This window comes from Perognathus longimembris, chromosome 10 (genome assembly GCF_023159225.1).
Source record: "Perognathus longimembris pacificus isolate PPM17 chromosome 10, ASM2315922v1, whole genome shotgun sequence".
In the NCBI taxonomy this organism is placed as follows: Eukaryota; Metazoa; Chordata; class Mammalia; order Rodentia; family Heteromyidae; genus Perognathus; species Perognathus longimembris.
In genome coordinates, this window is record NC_063170.1 from 9022810 (window position 1) to 9043479 (window position 20670).

Sequence of the window (20670 nt, forward strand, 5' to 3'; positions counted from 1 at the left end):
CCCTGAGGAACCCACATGAATCTATCTTGCAAAATTCCAATTTCTAGTTAATTGGAAAGACCAAGCAGGGAGGTCTCTTTTAGAAACCTTGATGATTAGTTTTTTCAAACTCGAGTCGGCAATGAGGGCATTCGGAGAGAATTCTGAAGTGTGAAAACAGTTCTTCTCATTAGGACATTCTAGAAAATGTAAAAAGTTCTCTCTCCTCTCTCTCAGCTGTAGGATTTATGTTGTCAGAGACCAAGCATTAAACAGATGGGGAGAGGTATTTATGGTATTCCTCTTCAGAATCTACCAAATGAGGAGAATAAAGCCAATTTAAATTATGGCTTTTATACTTTTTAGTAAAGTCAAAGGTGCTGGTGAAGGGTGGGGAAGTTGGTGCTTGCAGCACAGCTAGGAGGGGAATCAGCATTTTGGGGCCTGGATGGGGATGAGTAATGGCAAATGGACAAGACTGTACACCTTTTTGATCACATAGAAACATTAATTACATAAAGGTATCAGTGGCTCAGACCTGTAATCCTAGCTACTCAGGAGGCTGAGATCTGAGGATTGCAGTTCAAAGCCAGCCTGCTCAGGAAAGTCCCTGAGATTCTTATCTCTGATTAGCCACAAGATGCCAGAAGTAGTTATGGCTCAAGTGGTAGAGCACTAGCCTTGAGCAAAAAATAGCTCAGGGACAGTGCCAAGGCGCACACACACACACACACACACACACACACACACACACACACACGCTACTCTGTACTGTCAGGAGCTTCAGTGAACAATTCTGCTCACCTCATAACAATGAACAGATCCAATGAAGACTTTCCCAATGTCTAGCAATTCAAAATTGAAGTGAATCTTAGGTCCTATTCCTTCGCCTCTGATTTGGAGAGGCAAGCGGATCTCTCGGCCTACAGAAACAATTCAGATGTTATTACTCCATATTATCCACAACCTGTCACTGAGGTAAACAATCAAGATTACTACATTGAGGAAACTGTAATGTAACCAATGCTGAAGGTTGATCTCACCTTTAGAAACAAGAATAAGAAATACTGCCAATTTCTTTTCTTTTACTTTTAAGGAGTGGTCCATATTGCAATTTAGGCTGACATTTTAGCAGCAAAAAGATTTTAAAAATTTAACATCCAGACACTGAAAGACAAAGCACTGCATACTCTCCATAACATGCAGAAGATAAAATAGTTGACCTCATAAAAGCAGAGGATAGAATATATCGGAGGCTGGGAAGGGTTGTGAGAAAGGAAGCTAGAGATAGGGCTAGTAGCTTAGTGGTAAAGTGCCTGCCTCATATGCACAAGGTCCTGGATTCAAACTCCAGCAACTATCTTCCTCCCACCAACACAGATAGAAAGGGGATTAAATTCTAATATTTAATAGTACAATAGGTGCTGGAATACTTGGAGTTAACAATAATTTATTGTATATTTCAAAGTAGTGAGAAGCTTTTGAGAGTTCCTAACACAAAGAAATGATTAGTATGTAAAGTGATGGATATATTATTTTCTTTGACTTGATCGTTTCATGTCATTTATGTGTATCAAAATATCAGAATCTCACACATACTTACAATCATTATGTGTCAATTAAATAATTAAGAAAACAAAAAATCACAATTTTTAACATTATTCTGAAGTTTCTTACAAATAATTTTGCGATGAGACAACACTGGAATGACTTAGACCCCAACTTTTTAAAGATTAGAATCAAGAAGTTATACAGTTTCATTTTGACACATCTATGTATGCATACAATGCACCTTGATCAGATTCATCCCTCTCCCATCAATTTTCCTTATACCCCACCCACCCTTTCCCAAGCGAATCTCAACAAGCTATGTAGTTCCATTTTCACACATGTACCACACATACACATACTATTTCACATGTCTGCATACACTAGTACCCTACCTTCCCAGATAAGACATATATCACCTTCCTGACAGCCATTTTGGTTAAGATATATGTTAATTGTTCAAAGGGATCCACCATGTCAAATATATACCATATACCAGACTTCAATACTTATGCTTCCTGTAAAGTTGGCTTGTGGTAGGGATAGGGATTTCACTAAGTTTTCACCTCATCTGGCTTCCAACTGTGATATTCTTGATCTCTGCCTTCCAAGTCTCTGGGATTTTAAGTGTGAGCCACTGTGCCCACCTCTCCTATGACTAATAAAAATAACTTTAAAAATTCTGTGTCTGACAATTCTATTAGTTAGAGCTTTCTGGGTATCCATTGGTTTTTCTGTCAGATTATCTTATCCCCTTATCTTCTGGGTGGTTTATTGATTGAACGATGGTCTAGGTATATGAAATTCATAGAGATAATTGAAACCCTAAGAAGATAACTTCTGTAGCTTCTGGCTGGTAACTTGGGGATACTTATAATCCCAGAAGAACCTAATTTAACTGTCCTGAGCTAAGATTGTGGTACAGAATTAAGCTCTGAAGCAAATCATTCGAGTATTTCTTAATTCTCCCCCAAAGGGTATGGAGCTTCTAGGTATAAAAAAAGAGAAGCTATACCCCTAATCAATAAATACCTTAGAGTCTCAGGCATTAATTCTCTTCTGGAACTTTAGTGGAGAAGAAGTGTCTCAATCAAATCAAGTGAAAAAGTGATTCAAAGCTGAGCTTCAAGATTTGTGAGGGCTAGCCAGCTTCCAGTTCCCACTGGACCCCAGTCTAAAATCGGAAGTTATCTGGACAATTTCCTAGGAAACACCACAAACACCATGGCTCTTCAAGTTTGATGATTAATTTCTATCTTCTGGATCTTGGCTCCATAATTTTGCACTTTCCTGGTAGTTCTCTTTTGCCTTCAAAACAGTTTTGTTTTTTTTGTTTTGTTTTTTTGGCCAGTCCTGGGCCTTGGACTCAGGGCCTGAGCACTGTCCCTGGCTTCCTTTTGCTCAAGGCTAGCACTATGCCAATTGAGCCACAGTGCCACTTCTGGCCGTTTTCTGTATATGTGGTGCTGGGGAATCGAACCCAGGGCCTCATGTATACGAGGCAAGCTCTCTTGCCACTAGGCCATATCCCCAGCCCTCAAAAACAGTTTTTAAAAATAGTTTGCCTGGCTTTTCTGGTTGTTCTCCAGAGCGATAGGTTGACTCAAACCAACCAACCCACCATTATTAGAAGTAGAATTTTTAGAACAAACTCATGCACATTTGCCAACTTGATAGCTGTAACCATATTGTCCTCTAGAATGGATGCACTAATATCAAGAGTAATTAGGGGTTCCTGTCATATCATCTCTCACTTCTGAAAATACTTGATAGTTTGATGATTTTCCTTACATTTACACCATTTGAATTTCAAGTTCTTTAAGGGAAAGCACATACTTGCTCTGTATTTAACCTTGTGCATACCCAAAATATTTTTGATGCTCTGGTAAATATTATTTTCAGTATTATAGAAAATATACTTGGAACATCTAGGTGGTAGTTCTAATTTATCGCCACCATTATAATTTCTTGTGACATTATACATTTCATTGTCTTCTGTTGCTTTTGCATCTTTAGTACTTCCCATGACTAACCCTTTCTATCCTTTGTCCCTTCTAGTGCTTGACAACACAGTGGTCATTAGGCAAGTCTTACTTTGAGAAATCCTAATAATACTTGGGATTGCTGATTTAGTCAGTGTCCCCCACTCCATCTGATTCCCAGAGAAGAGGTTCCTCTAAAGATCAGGTATCCACAATAACAATATTATACAATTCAAGTAAAACTTTCAGAAGGCTCAAACATTGCCATCATATTCCATTATTTATAGTTCTAATCAACAGGCAATAATTTGTATTCCTTGGTTAAAAGGGATGGATTTTTGACTGAGATTCAACGTTCAGAATGGCAAAGAAAGAGAATTGCAAATATATCATGGAATAAACTGTTAGACTATTTATAACCATCAGGCCTAAAACTTTCTCCATCTGTTACCTCGACTGCCTTCCTATTTGAAAAATGGAGAAGTACTATACTAAAGTATGGTCAATGTTTCTTTGGCATTACTAATTACTTTCATAAGAATTGGTAACTATTATTAGTAGCTAACCACTTTCCTCACCCAGGACAGAAGATGACCTCAAGTGATACTGCTTTATATGTCTAATAGGCTGCATAAAAATTTGGTCATATTATAAGTGTTAATTTTCTATAAGATCTTCTAGGCAGATTATTTTCTTGTCTTGGCAAGAAATACCAAGAGGGACAAGTTCTTCAAGGACAGGTTCTTTATTAAAGGATAAAATACTGTGTTCTTTAACCCAGAGATTTTTCTCAAAAGAAGCAGAGATATACTATTCTTTAATGAAGCTAAAATTCCCAATTACAATAGATTCCATTGCATTAAGTATCAGAAAATTGCAACCATGGGTACTTGAAAACTTGCCATCTATCATGGTCAAGTTATGTGTCTCCTCCAGTCTTCACCTCCTCAGATTCTTGGCTGAAATCCTAATCCCCAAGGTGATGAAATTAAGAAGTGATGCATTTGGAAGATGATTTGATAATGACAGCAGACATGAATAGGACTAGTGCCCTTATAAAAGAGACTTTAGGAAGCTTGTTTGTGTCTTCCACAAGGTACATAGGACTCAGCAGAAAGGTGCTATGAGGAATAGATCCTCAACATACACCAAGTCTGCTGATATTTTGAACTAGAATTTCCTAACTTCCAGACTGTTGGGAACAAATCTGTTACTCATAAACAGCCTAGCCTACACTATTCTGTGATAATAGCAGCCCAAACTCAGATATAATCTAAGATAGATGTTTTAGGGATTTGATATTACACTTACTATCTTGCAATAAGGTAAGAATAATGGGGAGAACATAGATAAGAACAACAAATAAATTGCTTTTATTCACAGATTTCAGGACTGTCTACCTGAAAATCCAGAAGAACTTGGGTTTTCTAGATTAATAAACAATAGCACTGAAGGTCACCAAATCAATATACAAAAACCAGATAGACTTCTACACCCAGAAATGACTAGGAAAATTTAATTTCCAAAGTAATGTTTATAATAGAAAACAATATACAAACATAACTAGAAATAAATCAACAAGATATACTTAGGCCTCCAAAGATTAAATTGTAAAACTTTACAGAAGGACTGAGTAATATGTAAGTAAAGGTAGAGCTAGACTATGTTTTGTTTTGTTTTGTTTTGTTTTGGCCAGTCCTGGGGCTTGGACTCTGGGCCTAAGCACTGTCCCTGGCTTCTTCCCGCTCAAGGCTAGCACTCTGCCACTTGAGCGACAGCGCCACTTCTGGCCATTTTCTGTATATGTGGTGCTGGGGAATCGAACCCAGGGCCTCATGTATATGAGGCAGGCACTCTTGCCACTAGGCCATATCCCCAGCCCTAGACTATGTTTTTAAAGAGAAAGATTCAATATCATAAAGATGCCAATATTCTTCTAGTCTGTCTATCTATCCATACATCCATCCACCCATCCACCCACCCACCCATCCATCTGTCTACCTATCTATCCAAGGCCAGCAGGTAAAATTCTACAATTTAAATGTAAAGTTAAAGGCCCAATAATAACCAAGATATTTCTAAGGAAGAATAAATTGGGAAACTTTCTCTATTATACATTAAAATCTAATATAAAGCTACTGTTAATAAGACAGTGTGGCACTGGGACAGAAAGTGCAAATTGACAAAGGGAACAAAGCAGGGAACTCAGAAGAGATGCATACATATGTGTGAATCTGGTTTGCAACATAGCAGGAATTGAATATTTATGAGGTAAGATGGAATAGTAGGAGCTTAAACAACTGAACATCTAAACAGGAACTGTGGTAGGCTGAATAATGGTCCCCAAAGCTGTCAACATTCTAACACCCAAATCCACAAATATCACTTCATATGGCCAGAGATATGATTAAGAATTTGTAGACTTGAAGATTAGCTAAGATTATCTTCATGGGCTTTCAATTTAATCACAAGTGTCCTTAAGAGCAAGTAGAGGGAAACTTGATACAGAGGATGAAGAGCAATGTAAGGATGTAAGAAGATTGGTGTGATGCATCCACAAGGTACAGAAAGGGATTTTAAGCAAACAAAGTGTACTAAAATGAAGAAACACACTCTGAGAAGGCACTTGCAATAGACGTAAAGATAGAGTTATCATCTTGACTGTATCAAGAACAGCTATAAATCAGCTGGACAAAGACAACACCAAACCTTAGAAAAATGGGCCAACGTCTAACAGGACATGAAACATGAGTAGTCAGTCATATGTTATTTTCACTAATGTAACAAAGTTTGTAATGCAGAAATGGACATCAAAACCACAGTGAGGTTTTCTTTCATGTTTTCTTTGAGGGGACAAATTTTAAAAGTTGATCAATCCTAGGAGCAATCAAGGTTATGAAATGATATTAGGGGTACTCATCTCCTATCAGTAGGAAAATAAACTGGCATAACCACTGTGGAGAGGTTAGCTGGTCGCCTGCATGGGTGCAGCGTGTATGTCCCAGAGATACTCATGTTCACTCAGCTTTCTGGCTCTCTACCACCTGAGTCCCATCTCCAGCCCAGATTTTTGTTGGTTAACTAGAGATAGAATCTTGAAGACTTGGGCTGGGGATATGGCCTAGTGGCAAGAGCACTTGCCTCATATACTTGAAGCCCTGGGTTCGATTCCCCAGCACCACATATACAGAAAATGGCCAGAAGTGGCGCTGTGACTCAAGTGGCAGAGTGCTATCCTTGAGCAAAAAGAAGCCAGGGACAGTGTTAAGGCCCTGAGTCCAAGGCCCAGGACTGGCCAAAAAAAAAAAAAAAAATCTTGAAGACTTTTCTATCTGGCATTGAACCACAATCTACCAGATGTCAGCATCTGGAGGAGCTAGAATTACAGGCATAAGCCACTGGCACCGGGCTGTAAGAGCATGATTCTTAGTTGCAGAGCAACGTTAATCTGGAAGCAAGATACATGTCTATTGGGAGTGGAACTTTTGAATAGTCCAACAATAGAATATTAATAATTAAACTGTAGCCAAGTGTGTGCTATGAGTGAATCCCAGAAAAATATGATCATAAAATTAAAGTGCATACAGTTAAGGGGTATTCCTTGTGGTTTATCTATATATTACAAATGTTATTTTGTATAAACTCAATATAAATAAGAAACGTAAACAATGCCTGCCTAGATGTTAACTAAAATATTTCACTATATCTTTGTATGCACAAAATTGCTCGATATATGTTATTTTTAGATCCTCAAATCTCACTATCAAAATAAGCAATACCATAATACATACGTATATGCACTCGCCAGCAAAACATTCATGCTTGAGTTGCAATGTTAAAACTTAGTGTGTGCCACAGCCCAGATTAAGCTGTTCTGAGAAAGCAGATTTGTCTCCTGAGTCTTCATTTCAAACCTGTTGTGCATCACCAGTACATCGTCTCACATATCCCCTGATGGTTTAAGTCCTCTGTGGGTCACAGAATTTGTTTCTGCCAGTTACCTAGGGCAACCACCAACAAGGGACCAATTTAGGTAGCATTTTTAGAAACTTCAACACAGAATTTATATTATGGCTCATGTTCACAGCACTGTAAAAAGAAAATATACCATCTTTACTTGCTACAAACTGATATACTGTTAATAAGCTTATAGATAATTTATGCCATTTTAAATGCTTGGTGTCATATAAAAGATGTTGTTACATAGATGTTTCTAAACACTTTAGGAAAAACTAGGTAAAGGGTTTGGGTTTTGTTTTGTTTTGAGTACTAGACTTCGAATTTAGGGTCCTGTGCTTTCTAGGCAGGTCCTCTGCTACTTGAGCCATACCTCCAACCCTTTATGAAGTTATTTTTTTAATAAGGTCTTGGTTTTGGCTTGGGCTGGGCTGGACAGTGATCTTCCTATTTGCTTCCATGTAGCTGTGGAAGCTACACACCATCATTTTTAGCTTTTTATTGATTGAAATGGGGTCTTCTCCATTTTGTTTTTTGCATGGACCAATCTCAATTTTTCCATGGACTAGTCTATAATCTTCTCGGTGTAGTTTCTGGATAGGTTGGGAACTTAATTATTCCTTTTAGTGACAATGGTGGACTATAGATCATACTATTCCACAGGAGATATGTCTTTAGGGGATGGAGGGGTATGAGGTATACACAATACAGGATTCAAGCCTTAGTATTCATAATTCCTATAGACAATCTACCTGAGTTTTCTGAGCCTTAGCTTCCTCATTTATAAAATAAAGACACTATCTTCTCTATCCCACTGAATTATTGAGAAGCTCAATGAGTTTAATATGTGCAAGATTTGGTGCTTATATACAAATGTGTTCAAATATACGTTATGTAAATTTGATTCATGACAGACCTGGTACTGATTTTCTGTGGGGAAAGATGAGCTATGTAGTAGAAGGACATCCACACAAGATCTGTGGTAGGTTACATGATGGCCTACAGGTCACCCATGTGTCAAATACTACTAGGTCTATAAATATTAGTATATGTGGCAAAAGGATGAATATTACATTACACATCAGAAGATGTGATTAAAGTAAAAGAATTTGCAGATGGCAATTTTATTCTGGATTATTTTAATTACTGTAGCTTTAAATATCTCTTGAAATCTGGTAGTAGTAGCTCTCCAAATGTACTTTTTCCAAAGTTGACTTTTAGATGTTCATTAGAATTTTAGAATCAACTCATCAAATTCTATTTTAATAAGCAATTGAGGTATTACTTTTGATTGTATTAAATCTATAGATGCAATTGAAGGAGAAATACATTTTAACAATATTGAGTTTGTCAACTTATGGCAAATGTATAGTGGTCCATATATTTGGGTCTTTAATCTCTCTCACTGCCTGAGTGGCTTGGATTAGAGGCATGTGCCACCCTGCCTAGCTTCTAAGAATGTTTCCCTCTCCATCTCCTTCTTTCTCTAACACTACTGGGATTTTAACTTCTTAGTTAAGTGCTCTTCCACTTGAGTCCTGCCTCCAGCGCTTTTTGCTTTAGATTATTTTTCAGATAGGGTCTCATACTTTTTGCCTGGAATCACAATCCTTCTACCTTTGCATCTTCCATAGGTGAGTCACCGGCTTTATTTGTGGAGATAGAAGCTCATTAAGCTTTTACTCAGGCTAGCTTCAAACTTCCTGTGATCCTCCTGATCTCTGCTGTCCAAGCAGCTGGGATTACAGGCTACCATATCCAGCTGAAGTGCTACATATTTCTTACTGTTGTTGTAGATGATATTGCTTTAAAATTTTTCCATTTCTTATTTTTTACTTTTAGTATGTAGAAGAAATATAATCTATTTCTCTCCATGTCAATCTTGTATGCTGAAAACTGCTAGAATTGTTTCTTAGTCCTCATTTAAAATGAATATTCTCCAGTACCATTTCCACAGAGTTTGCTTCAATAAAACATAAGTGAAACCCAGGAGCCTACATTTTTAATGAGTAGCTAGTTTGTTTCTGATGCAGATTCTCTACGGACATCACTTAAACAAACCAAAACTTCTAACAACATTAACTTCTGACAACATGGTCGAGTTAGTTGACTTGGTCCATTCTTCCACCCCAAATACAAAAAGAAAAAAATTACTAAAACACAGTAAGTATATATTTTAATGTGTAGTCAAACTCAAAGAAAGGAAAATACAAAGTACTAGAAGTGAAAAGGGAACTCATAATAATAAATTGGCAAATTTCGCCAAAGAAGGGCAGAGACTTGTAGAGCAGACAGTGGCCTTGTGGTCTACTGGCATTAGTGTTACCCTCAAACCAAGTCTTGTTTCTTATTTAAAGTGGAGAATTGAACTTTTCATAAATCCAGGAGTCTAGAAAGGTTTTCTCTTAAGCCTATGCCTTGGTCTATGGAAGTAATAATGAGGCTCATCTTCTAGCTAGCACTCCATGTGGAGCAGAAGTTCCTAGAAACAAAGTCTCATCCTGTACAGGGACCAAAAATCAAAAGCTGAACAAAAATCATAGAGCCCTTAGCAGAAGACATAAAAAACATTTGCCTACGGAAGTATTTGCACAGTCTAGTACCCAGGCTAAAAATGAATTCATAATACAATAACTTAAAGAACTATTCCAGTATGAGGAAAACCAGTGGTTACCACAAACATTCAAATGAGCACCAGAAGATTTTGAGATAGTTAAAAATTCCTAGAGAAACTCTAGTAGGCTTTCTAATAATCTTTGAAGACATAAAGAAATAGAAACTACAATTAAGGAATTAAAATAGGTAATTATTCGGGGCTGGGAATGTGGCTTAGCGGTATAGTGCTTGCCTTGCATGCATGATGCCCTGGGTTCGATTCCTCAGCACCACATAAACAGAAAAGGCGGGAAGTGGTGCTGTGGGTCAAGTGGTAGAGTGCTAATCTTGAACAAAAAGAAGCCAGGGACAGTGCTCAGGCCCTGAGTCCAAGCCCCAGAACTGGCAAAAAATTTCAAAAAAATAGGTATTATTCAAGCTACATATATGATTTCTAAAATTGAAAAACTAAGTCAATTAAATTAAAAACTGAATGGATAAATACCCCGATGAGTAGATATAGCTGAAAAGTTAATTAGTTAACTAGAAAAAACAACTCAGAAAAAATACCTAGGAGCCATACAGACATAAAAAGACAGAAAATATGAAGAGGTTAAGATACATGATTATTCCAAGGGAAAGATATATATATATGTGTGTGTGTATACACATATTTTATCTACACACATATATGTATATGTACATATATAAAAGCATTAGAAAAGTGACATGAGAAGAAAACAACATTAAGATAAAATCACTGAGGATCTTCTAGAATTGATGAAATTCAGTCTCAAGCATATCAAATATAATGCAGAATAAATAAAGCGAAATTCATCAGATTGAAACTATAGAACATCAAAGCATAAAGTAAATTTTAAATGAGTAGAAAGAGGCAGTTAATATAAATAAAAGATAATTCAACATCAGTTTTCTGATCTCAATAATTTAGGCCATTGTCTATGTAATAAGAAAGTAGGCAGCAACAGAGAGGCCACAGATGAAGGTCAGTAAACAGCTAATGAGCAGGATAAACAAAAACATTACAAGTACGTAAAGTAAGCTATTACCTAGGGAAAAGAGCACGAGAAGGAAGAATCCCTACATGTATTTGCTCCTATATACCGTGTAGATCTCAAACCAAACAAAAGCAAAGTCAAAGAAGGGAAGGATCTTTCCTATCTGCCTACATTGTGTTTTTTCCCCTCAGACAGGCAGTGTTGCCAACTGGTTGAAGATAAAAGGAATCCTTCCCATGTCTTGAAAAAGACACAAAGAATCACATGGAATTTACAGGAAAGAAAATATGGAATTACTAGGTAAATGAAGCCCCTCCTTGGCATCTGTATCTTTTAATAAACCACTAACAAAATAAGAAAGAACTGTTATGCAGATGGAAAATTGCATGATTCCATTTATCCAGGATGTGAATTCTGTGGCAGAACTAAGAATTACAAATAAAACAAGAGATGAACACCCCTGGTTATGTAATGTTTGGAAACCTCCCAGAGAGTAACCAGCCCCTGAAGGATCCCTGGGGAGTGGGAGGTGAGAGGGTGGTCCCACCACCTGTTAGAGAGGCCACTGGCACATTTCAAGTCCAGGTCTGAGCCCTCCTATACCAACATTTTCTCAAGATCCATTAAGAAGTCTGTAAGTATAGGGATAGGCAAGTCAACGCCCATACTCCCAAGTCCATTCCGCATTCATCCTGAGGCTATCCTGAGAACCACACATTCATATACAAGGCCCTACAGTAGACCAAGTCAAACTAGAACTCATCTACTCATTCATTCATCTTTAAGCTACTTGCTTACTCACTGAATCAATATTTATTGAATAAGTTTTATGTTCTTGGTGATAGCAGTACATAAAAAATGGCTGGAAAAGATGTCAGAAAAAAAAAAGAAGCTGAATTTCTCGCAAGCAATTGGCAAGTGCTAGTTTAGTATTTGGCTCTGCTTTGTCTGACTGCAAAACAGGGGAGGGGGAGCCAAGCTGGGTATAGTGATTCATGCTTGCAATCCCAGATACGTGGAAGGCCGATGGAGAAGGATGGCAGTTTGAGACCAGCCCAAGAAAGCAGTAAGATTCTATCCCCCAAACAGGTAGATAGGTGGTACATAGTTGTAATCTCAGCTCAGGAGGCAGAGGGAGGAGGATTGTGGTTGCTGAACAGCCCTGACACAATTAGCTGGAGACTCTATCTGAAAAATGAACTAAAGGCAGAAGGGGGCAGACTTGGGGGCACCACTCAGTCCTCGGTACTACCAAAATAACAAACAAGAGACACAGAAAAAGAAAAACAAAACTATTTCAAATTTTCGAGGAGTAAATACTTATACCAAAGTTTCAAGATGCCCTAAACCCAGTTGCAAAATGCTTTCTGGAATGTGTACAATACAGGTAAGGAAAGCTTTATCAATAAAGAGGACACATTTAAGTTAAAGAGTAACTTTCAGAGAAAATTACCAGCATGTGTAAACAAATAGCAGTGGAGTACCAAGTAGACTACTTAAGGCCAGGGAGGTGACTCTGAAAATCTGGGCAGATTCCTTCCAATCCCTGGCAGCAGCTGTGTGGTGGCTGGGGAGAGTGGAGCCTACAGAGTGTATCCTGCCATCTTGGAGTTTCTTGACCAACAAACATCTGTGTTTCTCCAAGCATCCTATTTAATAACCTTGGATTCCATTTAATGCCTTTTATTATGGTTTGTAGTGATTAAAACCTTAATTCTTTGGCACCATATCTTTCAGGGCTAGTTTTAGATTATTACATTTTCTAGAAGAGTATGATGAACAAAAATGAGGAAAGACTATCAAAGAAGTAATAAAACAGAATTCCCCAGAGCTGAAGTAATATATGAGTCATCAGACTCAAATGGGCTACAGTGAGCTGGGAAAAAAAAAATCCCATTCCTACACAGGGCTTCATCCCATTTCAGAACTCAAGTGCAAAAAAGAACACGGAAAACATCCAGAGTCTGAGAAAGCCCTTGAGTAGAGAAAGAAGGAAAAGATGAGATAGGGTGAACAGGAAATGTGTTTTTAAATTCTTGGATAACAGCTCTTCTCTAGACATAGAAACTAAACTACAATAAGAGGTAGGCTCTGGGAAAAAAATGTCTTCATAGAGAAGACAATGAATTGTAGACTAGATAGGAGTGAAAAAGCAAACAACTAAAAACCATAAGGAGAGGAACTCAAAAGTTTTACAAGTCATGTTAATCTTCTCTGTATCGTTCCAATTTTAGTATATGTGCTGCTGGTTTATGAAGGAAATGAAAGCAAGGTATACTTGTAAGGAAGGAAGGTAATCTACTGGTATAGACTTTAAGGATATTGTTTGAGTGACTCGACTCAGGGTCAGAATTTTGCATCAACTCAGGATAAAATGTGATCCCAGTATACCTGGCCTTTTGGTGAGTAATGTTTATGTAAATTGAAGCCTCAACTATGGTTGTCAACAATGATCTTGTAGAATAACTCACTGAAGGCAGAAGGAAAAGCTACTGATATCATTACATGTCAAAAGATATTATAAAGTCTAAGGAATAAGTTCCAAGTATATTATTTGAGGAAAAATAGGCTCAAGTATATTACTTAAGGTTATAATAAAATTCATAAAATATACAATAAAAATGATTGGATTACCAGAGGCCAAGGTAGCGGGAAGAGGGTGCCTGCCAAGGGGCATATGGAAGAAATTGTATGGTGTTACAGAGATTTTCTGTGTCTTGATTTGGGTAGTTACCTGACTATTCAAGTTTGTCCAAATTCATAGAACTGTACTCTGAAAAAGGCTGAGTTTCACTGCAAATAAATTATAACTCAATAAACCCATTGAGGGAAAGATGTAAGCAAGCTACTATCTTCATCTTTCACATTGAGGACTAAGGGGAAGAGTGGAGCTAATAAATCATCAAATAGAAACATAAGCATAGAGTTAGCAAGGAAAATCACTGTCCCAAGAAAAGAACTATAAGTGCTTCTTAGAAGTAGTGCTGGAGAAACAGACTATTGAGTTTTACAATTTACTTTCTACATAGTTTACTTATATATCAGCATTGACATTTTTTAAAGATTCTGAAAAACATTTAGAATACAGAAGAGTTTCTGGAGAACAAACAACTTCCTTAGATCTCTTACCTAAAAAGTCGTGTGTGTGTGTGTGTGTGTGTGTGTGTGTGTGTGTATGTGTGTGTGTGTGTGTTAGTACTGGGGCTTAAACCCAGTGCCTCACACTCTCTATCCCTTAGCTTTTTCATTCTGCACTGGTGCTTTACCACTTGAGCTACTATCCACTTCTAATATTTGCTGGTTAATTGAAGATAAGAGTCTCACAGACTTTCCTTCAAATGAGGATCCTCAGATCTCAGGCTCCTGAGTAGCTAGGATTATAGGTATTAGCCATCAGCACCTGGCTCAACAATGGTCTTTATAGCAAAGATCCAATGAGGATTACATGTAGTACTCTGGCAACATTCTCTCAAACCTTCTTCTGGTTAGAAAGGTTCTTCCATTCTACTCTTTGATTCAGTTTGCCTGGTATTATTAAATATATATATATAGTAGACCCAAGACATATAGTTTTGTCCTCATATCATAATAAGGGGTATTGTCTGTTGTTTTCTTACCACATTCTAGCAGGGAGAAGGGATCTACACAGTTGATCAATCACTGCTGGCATTAACCAAAATAGCACCCATAAGATCCATCAAGTTTTTTTTAAAAAATCTGAATTGGTTATTACTGTGATGATTGCCAGATGGCCCATTTTAATGAAGTGGATTCACAGATTCCTTCTTATTCCACAGATGATAGTCTATTAGCAGCATTATTTGATTCTATTCTTGTTCTGAACTTAGCAGGAGTCTCTCCATTGGCTTCAATGTCATGCTGACATGTCCCCATCATTCTCTGAGAATTTCTTTTTTTTTAAATTTTTATTGTCAAACTGATATACAGAGCAGTTACAGTTTCATACATTAAGCATTGGATACATTTCTTGTACTGTTTGTTACTTCCTCCTTCATTCCCCCCTCCCTCCTCCTGAGAATTTCTTTAATTTCTGGTACCAGAGGAAGTTCCAAGCTCACTTCGTTCATTCTTTGCCTCAGTCCTCGAGTCATTTCCTTCCAGTGGACAGTGATATTTAAAGACCAAGCTTTGGGTGGCTGGTCTGTACATGACTCATAGGGTCTCAAACCTTCCATGAACCCTCAACAAGCATAAGCAGGAAACACACATATGCACACACCTAATTTACATATATATTTATTTGCAGGTCTGTCTAAATAAACTGACATCAAGTTTATACTGGTATCTCCAATTCCATCTTAATTTCAAAGTGTTTATCTCAGCTTTCCTCATTTCTCTAAGAGTATCTCCTTACTCAAAGAGTGAAAGATACAGCTCCCATCATTCCTAATTTTATGTGTACTTTTTCACTTAATTCCTCCAGTTTCCCCTTGCCATTCTCTTACTGCTTGGCATGCATTATTTTGATTAAGAAATTTAGAAGGCAAAAATAGTATCCCGGTGCTATAAAAGGAATAAAAAATAACCCTGAGAACTTACCACAAGTAATAATCTTGCTGTTCTACGCATCAAACAGGGAAACAAAAGTCTATGCTGTTCCTATCACTTTCTCCTACTATTACAACTGTAAGGCACTTTAAAGCTTGATCTGCTCTAGAGAGAAGTGAGAGTTGCATGGCTTGAATCCAATGTTACTCTATTGATATTGTGTAGTATTATAGTTTTCATATCCCTACTGTATATAAATGTATGTATGTGCAAGCAAAACATACAATCTCTCTCTCACACATACACATAAATAGGCATGCATGCACATTTACGCGTGCGCATGCACACACACACAGACACACACACACACACACAGAGTCAGACACCTACCTACTTTGTGCTCTGATTATCTAGTAGCCCAAATTTACTGCGCACAAGACATCTCTACCTGAAATGTAGCAGTACACAGTCTGTTGGTACAGCTTGGCTTCCAGGGGGTTAAAGTACACCGTGATTTCAGCTGATGAGTTGGGCCAGACATCACCTTCCTAAACAACAGAAAAGAATAATTTTAAAACGATGAGATGAAAGGAAGGAGCTGCTTTTAAACCATGGTTAAAGTCCATAATTATCTTTTCATAGAATAATCTATATTGAAGGAGTACAGCATGTTTTACTGGCTACAGATAGGGAAATGATTACTACAATCAATTATATCCTTATATAATTACCTTTTAGTGTGTAGGGTGTACTAAAATAAACAATTTATAGCTGCCACGAAGTATATTAAGTCTCTAGAACTTGTCTAAAAAATGCAAGTCTGTACCCTCTGTACTGTAGCTCCCGTTTTCCCCAACTGCCTAACCTCTGCTATTTCTATTAGTTCTGATTTTTAGATTACACATAGCAAATGAGATTGTGTAGTATGGTATCTGCTTTTCTGTTTCTAGCTTAATTCACTTAATGTTCTCCAGGTTCATCCATATTGCTGAAAATGTCACAGGGTTCAACTCTAGGAAAATTGAGGGAAACATTGCAACAAATACAAGAAAGCACGGCTTTGTTCAGAAGACAGTATTTATAAGGTGGTATAAGTTTAGAACAAGCTTCAACTATAATTTCAGTTAATGTATGACTATATAGGGAATTACTAAGAGAACCAGGATGGATAGGGTTCCTTAAAAAGATGTGTGTAGCCAGTGAACACGTCCCAGTCCATCCCAAGTGTGCCCAGACCCAGGGATTTAGATCAAGAAAAGGGTGTGGCGTGAAACAACAGGGCTCATAGCTTGGTGGAATTGTAAACACAACTGCAAATATTTGTTAATGTATATGACAAGGGCTGTGCCTATAAAAGTCCACAGGGGCCAAAGAGAAGGAAGTATCTGACTTCATTGGTAGATGTACCACCTTCCCAACCAAGGGAAAGGGACACCTATCCCACAGCACTGGCCCGAGGTAGTGAAAGGGCCAGATGAGAATGCATCTGTGGCCCACTGTCACACTGTTGGCATTAATTCAAATCACCCAAGAGTTAGTCAGGAAACCAAGTTTCGATACTCTAATGCAAAAAAAAAAAAAAAAGCCTCATACCAGAATTTCTGTGATATGCATAAAGATTGTATCAACCATATAACTAATAGCAATTTCTCAAAGCTGCAAAAGGAGACACTAAAAGTATCTGCCTGTGAAGATTTCCTAAGCTCTGACAAAGCCTGGCAGCCCTGTTTTTGCCCTATGTCCAGCACACAATAAGAGTTCCTGAAGAATTTGTTTACTGTGATCCGTGTTACTTTCAGGCCATTTAAGTATTGAGACCAAGTACTGAAAAAGGGGGAGACCGTGTTTGTTTTTTCCTGTGACATTTTGTGTAAACAGAGCCGGATGAGCAAGTGTCAAACAATCCAAAAATCTATAAACAGTCTCACCAGCTCAACAGAAAGCCACAGCAAGACAAGCTGATAAATAATCAGGCTGCTGTTGCAGACAATCCCTAATGTATACTCGATCCAGTCTGGCTAGAAATGAACAAACCTCTGGAATAAAGAATTTTTTTAAAAAATGACAAGGTTTAAAAGACCCACATCAAGCCAGACACTGGTGGCTCAGGACTCTAAGATCTGAGGATCACAGTTCAAAGCCAGCCTAGTTAGGAAAGTCTGGGAGACTCTTATCATCAATGAACTACCCTAAACAATCCAGAAACGGAGTTGTGGCTCAAGTGGTAGCATGCTAACCTTGAGCAAAATGAAGCTTAGGGACAGGACCCAGGTTCCGGTTTAAAAAAAAAAAAAAAAAAAGTCAGGTGCCAGTGGCCCAGACCTGTAATCCTCGGTAGTGAGGTGGCTGAGATCTGAGGATCATAATTCAAAGCCAGCTTGATCAGAAAAGGTCACTTATTTTATCTTATCTCCAATTAGCCACTCAAATACTGAAAGTGTCACTGTGGCTCCCACTGATAGAGTGCTAGCCTTGAGCAAAAGAGTTCAGGGACAGTGCCCAGGCCCTAAGTTAAAGGCCTACAACTGACAAAATGACATTAAAAAAAAAAAAGACCAACATGAAAAACAGGAAACAAACAAAAATCACCTATAGCCAACTTGGACTTATTTATGAAAGCAATCAGTTTGATCAGTGGGCTTTTTTCAGTCAATATTGTTCCTGATTTCAGAATGACGATACCCAGCCTCTAGGACACAGCAGCAAGATCATGTGGATCTTGGGGGCTCTCACATCTCACACTGGCCTGAGAGGATAAAAGTACCGAGAGGGCAGGGCTGCTATACCTCCAGCACCTGAACTAGAGGAAGCCCCTAGGTGCTCATTAAGTATCTGCTGAATTACTTGTATCCACTCAGTATGTACCCTGTATAGTTATTATCAAGTGCCCATTTACTTTTTGTAACTTTTTGCTGCTATTTTCTTTTCACCTGGAAACCTGAGTAACATTACTTTAGAGCTGAAAGAGACCTTTTAAATCACATAGGGAATAGAAAAGTTCTAAGTACTTTGATTTACTTAGGCATTTTTACTGGGGTGCTTTTCAAAATCTTGACACAGATGTCTGATTCATATCTGATGAATGGAAAACATATGGAAGCTTTTGATTAGTGGGATTTTTGTGATACAGAGTATAAGGAGTATCCATGGCTAAATTGGATGGAAAGCCAAGCAGATGACATGGCTCATTCATCCGTATCTTTAATCAATGGTGTATCAGTTTACAGATGGGTCTCCCATCTCAGAACTACTACAGGAAGTTTGGTCATTCAGTTTCCTCTCAGAGAGAAGTCATCAGAGTGAGATCACTTGAAGGGCACAGAGCCTGTAGAAGGATACTTCTGCCTTTACAGTTAGAATTCAGATAAAAATTAGACTTCTTGCTCTTGATATCAAAAGCTGGATGACAAAAATAGGGAGGGGTAACACTGCCCAAAAAGAAATTTACTCATTACCTGCCTTATAAAACAGTAATCCCTCTGTATAACACCTTAATGATAACAATAAAAAAACTTTTAAAAATACAAAATAACCTCATAGAACTTTCTAGCAAATGAGAGATGAAACTGCAGAAACTACCAATAAGTCTAAAATGATCCCACTATAACTTCTGTCTTTGAAACATTTCATATTATTTCTCCAATACTGGTGAAATTAACTTTCATGTCACTTACATTTCTGAAAAGATTTTTTTCTTTCTTTATTGCTCAGTGATAACATTTCTGAAAATCAAAACATTCAGAAAATTTCCTCCTGGCTCCAACATTAATATCCCTTTTTTCCAGTCCTCTGCAATCAGCCTAATCACTTAGAACCTCCTCTTATTCTGTCTTTCTTACTTTGTATGACTCCTCTCCCTTCACTGACCTTTTTCATTTCTTCAAATGAGAGCTTGAGTATAGAGGATTTAATCTGTCATTATAACATTGATGTAAAAAGTAACTGTCAAAATGACTTTCAGTTGCATTGTAATTATCTCCCTTCTTGGATTTAATGTTTATTTTTCTCTCAGATCTAATAAGTTAAGTAATTGCATAACATGTATTAATGAACTGTTTCCCTATTCAAGGGTATATGTTCCAGTCATAGTCTGGGATCTGCCAAGAGCCTAGCATGTTCTCTAACTCCAAATCATAATTTTGTAAGCATTTACTGAGAGCTCGTGTTCTTACCATTGTTCTAAGTATTTGTATACATTATCTAGTTTCAATCTTACAATTGCATGAAGAAGTATTATCTCCATTTTAAAGATAAGAAAATAGAGGCCAAAAGTAGTTAAAACGTCTTACCCAATGTAAAACTAATAATAATAAGTGGCAGAACTAAGATTCTACAATAATTTTTTCCCAGCTTCCCCACCTTTTACAGGTAGATTAGACCTCGCCTTTCTCACAATGTCATACAAAAGACCAGAAGTCCACAATCTCTACAACATTCACACAGGCTTTGTTTTTCACCAGCACAATCTTGAGTTCCTGTCTGGTGAACACAGTGTGACACCTTGAGTGTACGTATGTTCAAGTCCTTCAGGACAGTGACTCATAGGAGGTTCTTTTGGAAAATGTAGTCCACATTAGTATGTTTCTGCTCCTGAGAAATGCACTGGTAGATCAGCCAGGCTATCCTGGTTGGGCAAAGGGTAAGGCCTAGCCAGTTCACAGCAGGAGAGGGGGACTAAGGATGCCAAAAGCAGCTGTAATACCCGATGAACTTGATTATGCTTCACCCCAAATGAAGATGTTCTTGGCTACATAAACAACATTTTTGAGATCATTTCCCTGAAAGAATTAGAGCAATATCAACATAAAGAATTTTTCTAGCTGCTCAGGAATATGAGGGAGGATGATCATTTGAGCCAGTAACAGAATATATAATGAGATATTTCCAAAGGAAGAAGCAAGAGTAACAGGAAAAACAGGAGGAAGAGGATGAGCAGGTAGATGAGGAGGAAGACAAGGAGAAAAAAAAAGGGAGAATTGTCCTTGAGAACTGAAAATATACTCTGAGTCAAAGCCCTATCAATGCATAGCAATAATAAAAGCCATTAATAATCTATTAATCATTATAATCTGTTCTATCAC

The 20670-nt window shown here is 37.7% G+C and overlaps 1 protein-coding gene across 9 annotated transcripts in view; it reads right to left on the reverse strand.

Annotated features, from left to right (window-relative positions):
* Positions 1 to 20670, reverse strand: part of Hydin (HYDIN axonemal central pair apparatus protein) — a 261224-nt gene that overhangs the window by 157407 nt on the left and 83147 nt on the right. For 8 of the 9 annotated variants that reach the window (XM_048355151.1, XM_048355155.1, XM_048355153.1 and 5 more), the window contains 2 exons: positions 16038 to 16137; positions 784 to 902 (listed from right to left, as the gene is read on the reverse strand). In XM_048355151.1, coding sequence (XP_048211108.1) covers positions 784 to 902; positions 16038 to 16137 — 219 coding nt within the window. Of the gene's footprint in view, positions 1 to 783; positions 903 to 16037; positions 16138 to 20670 lie in introns of those variants that run through there. The other variant, XM_048355157.1, reaches the window with a different exon arrangement.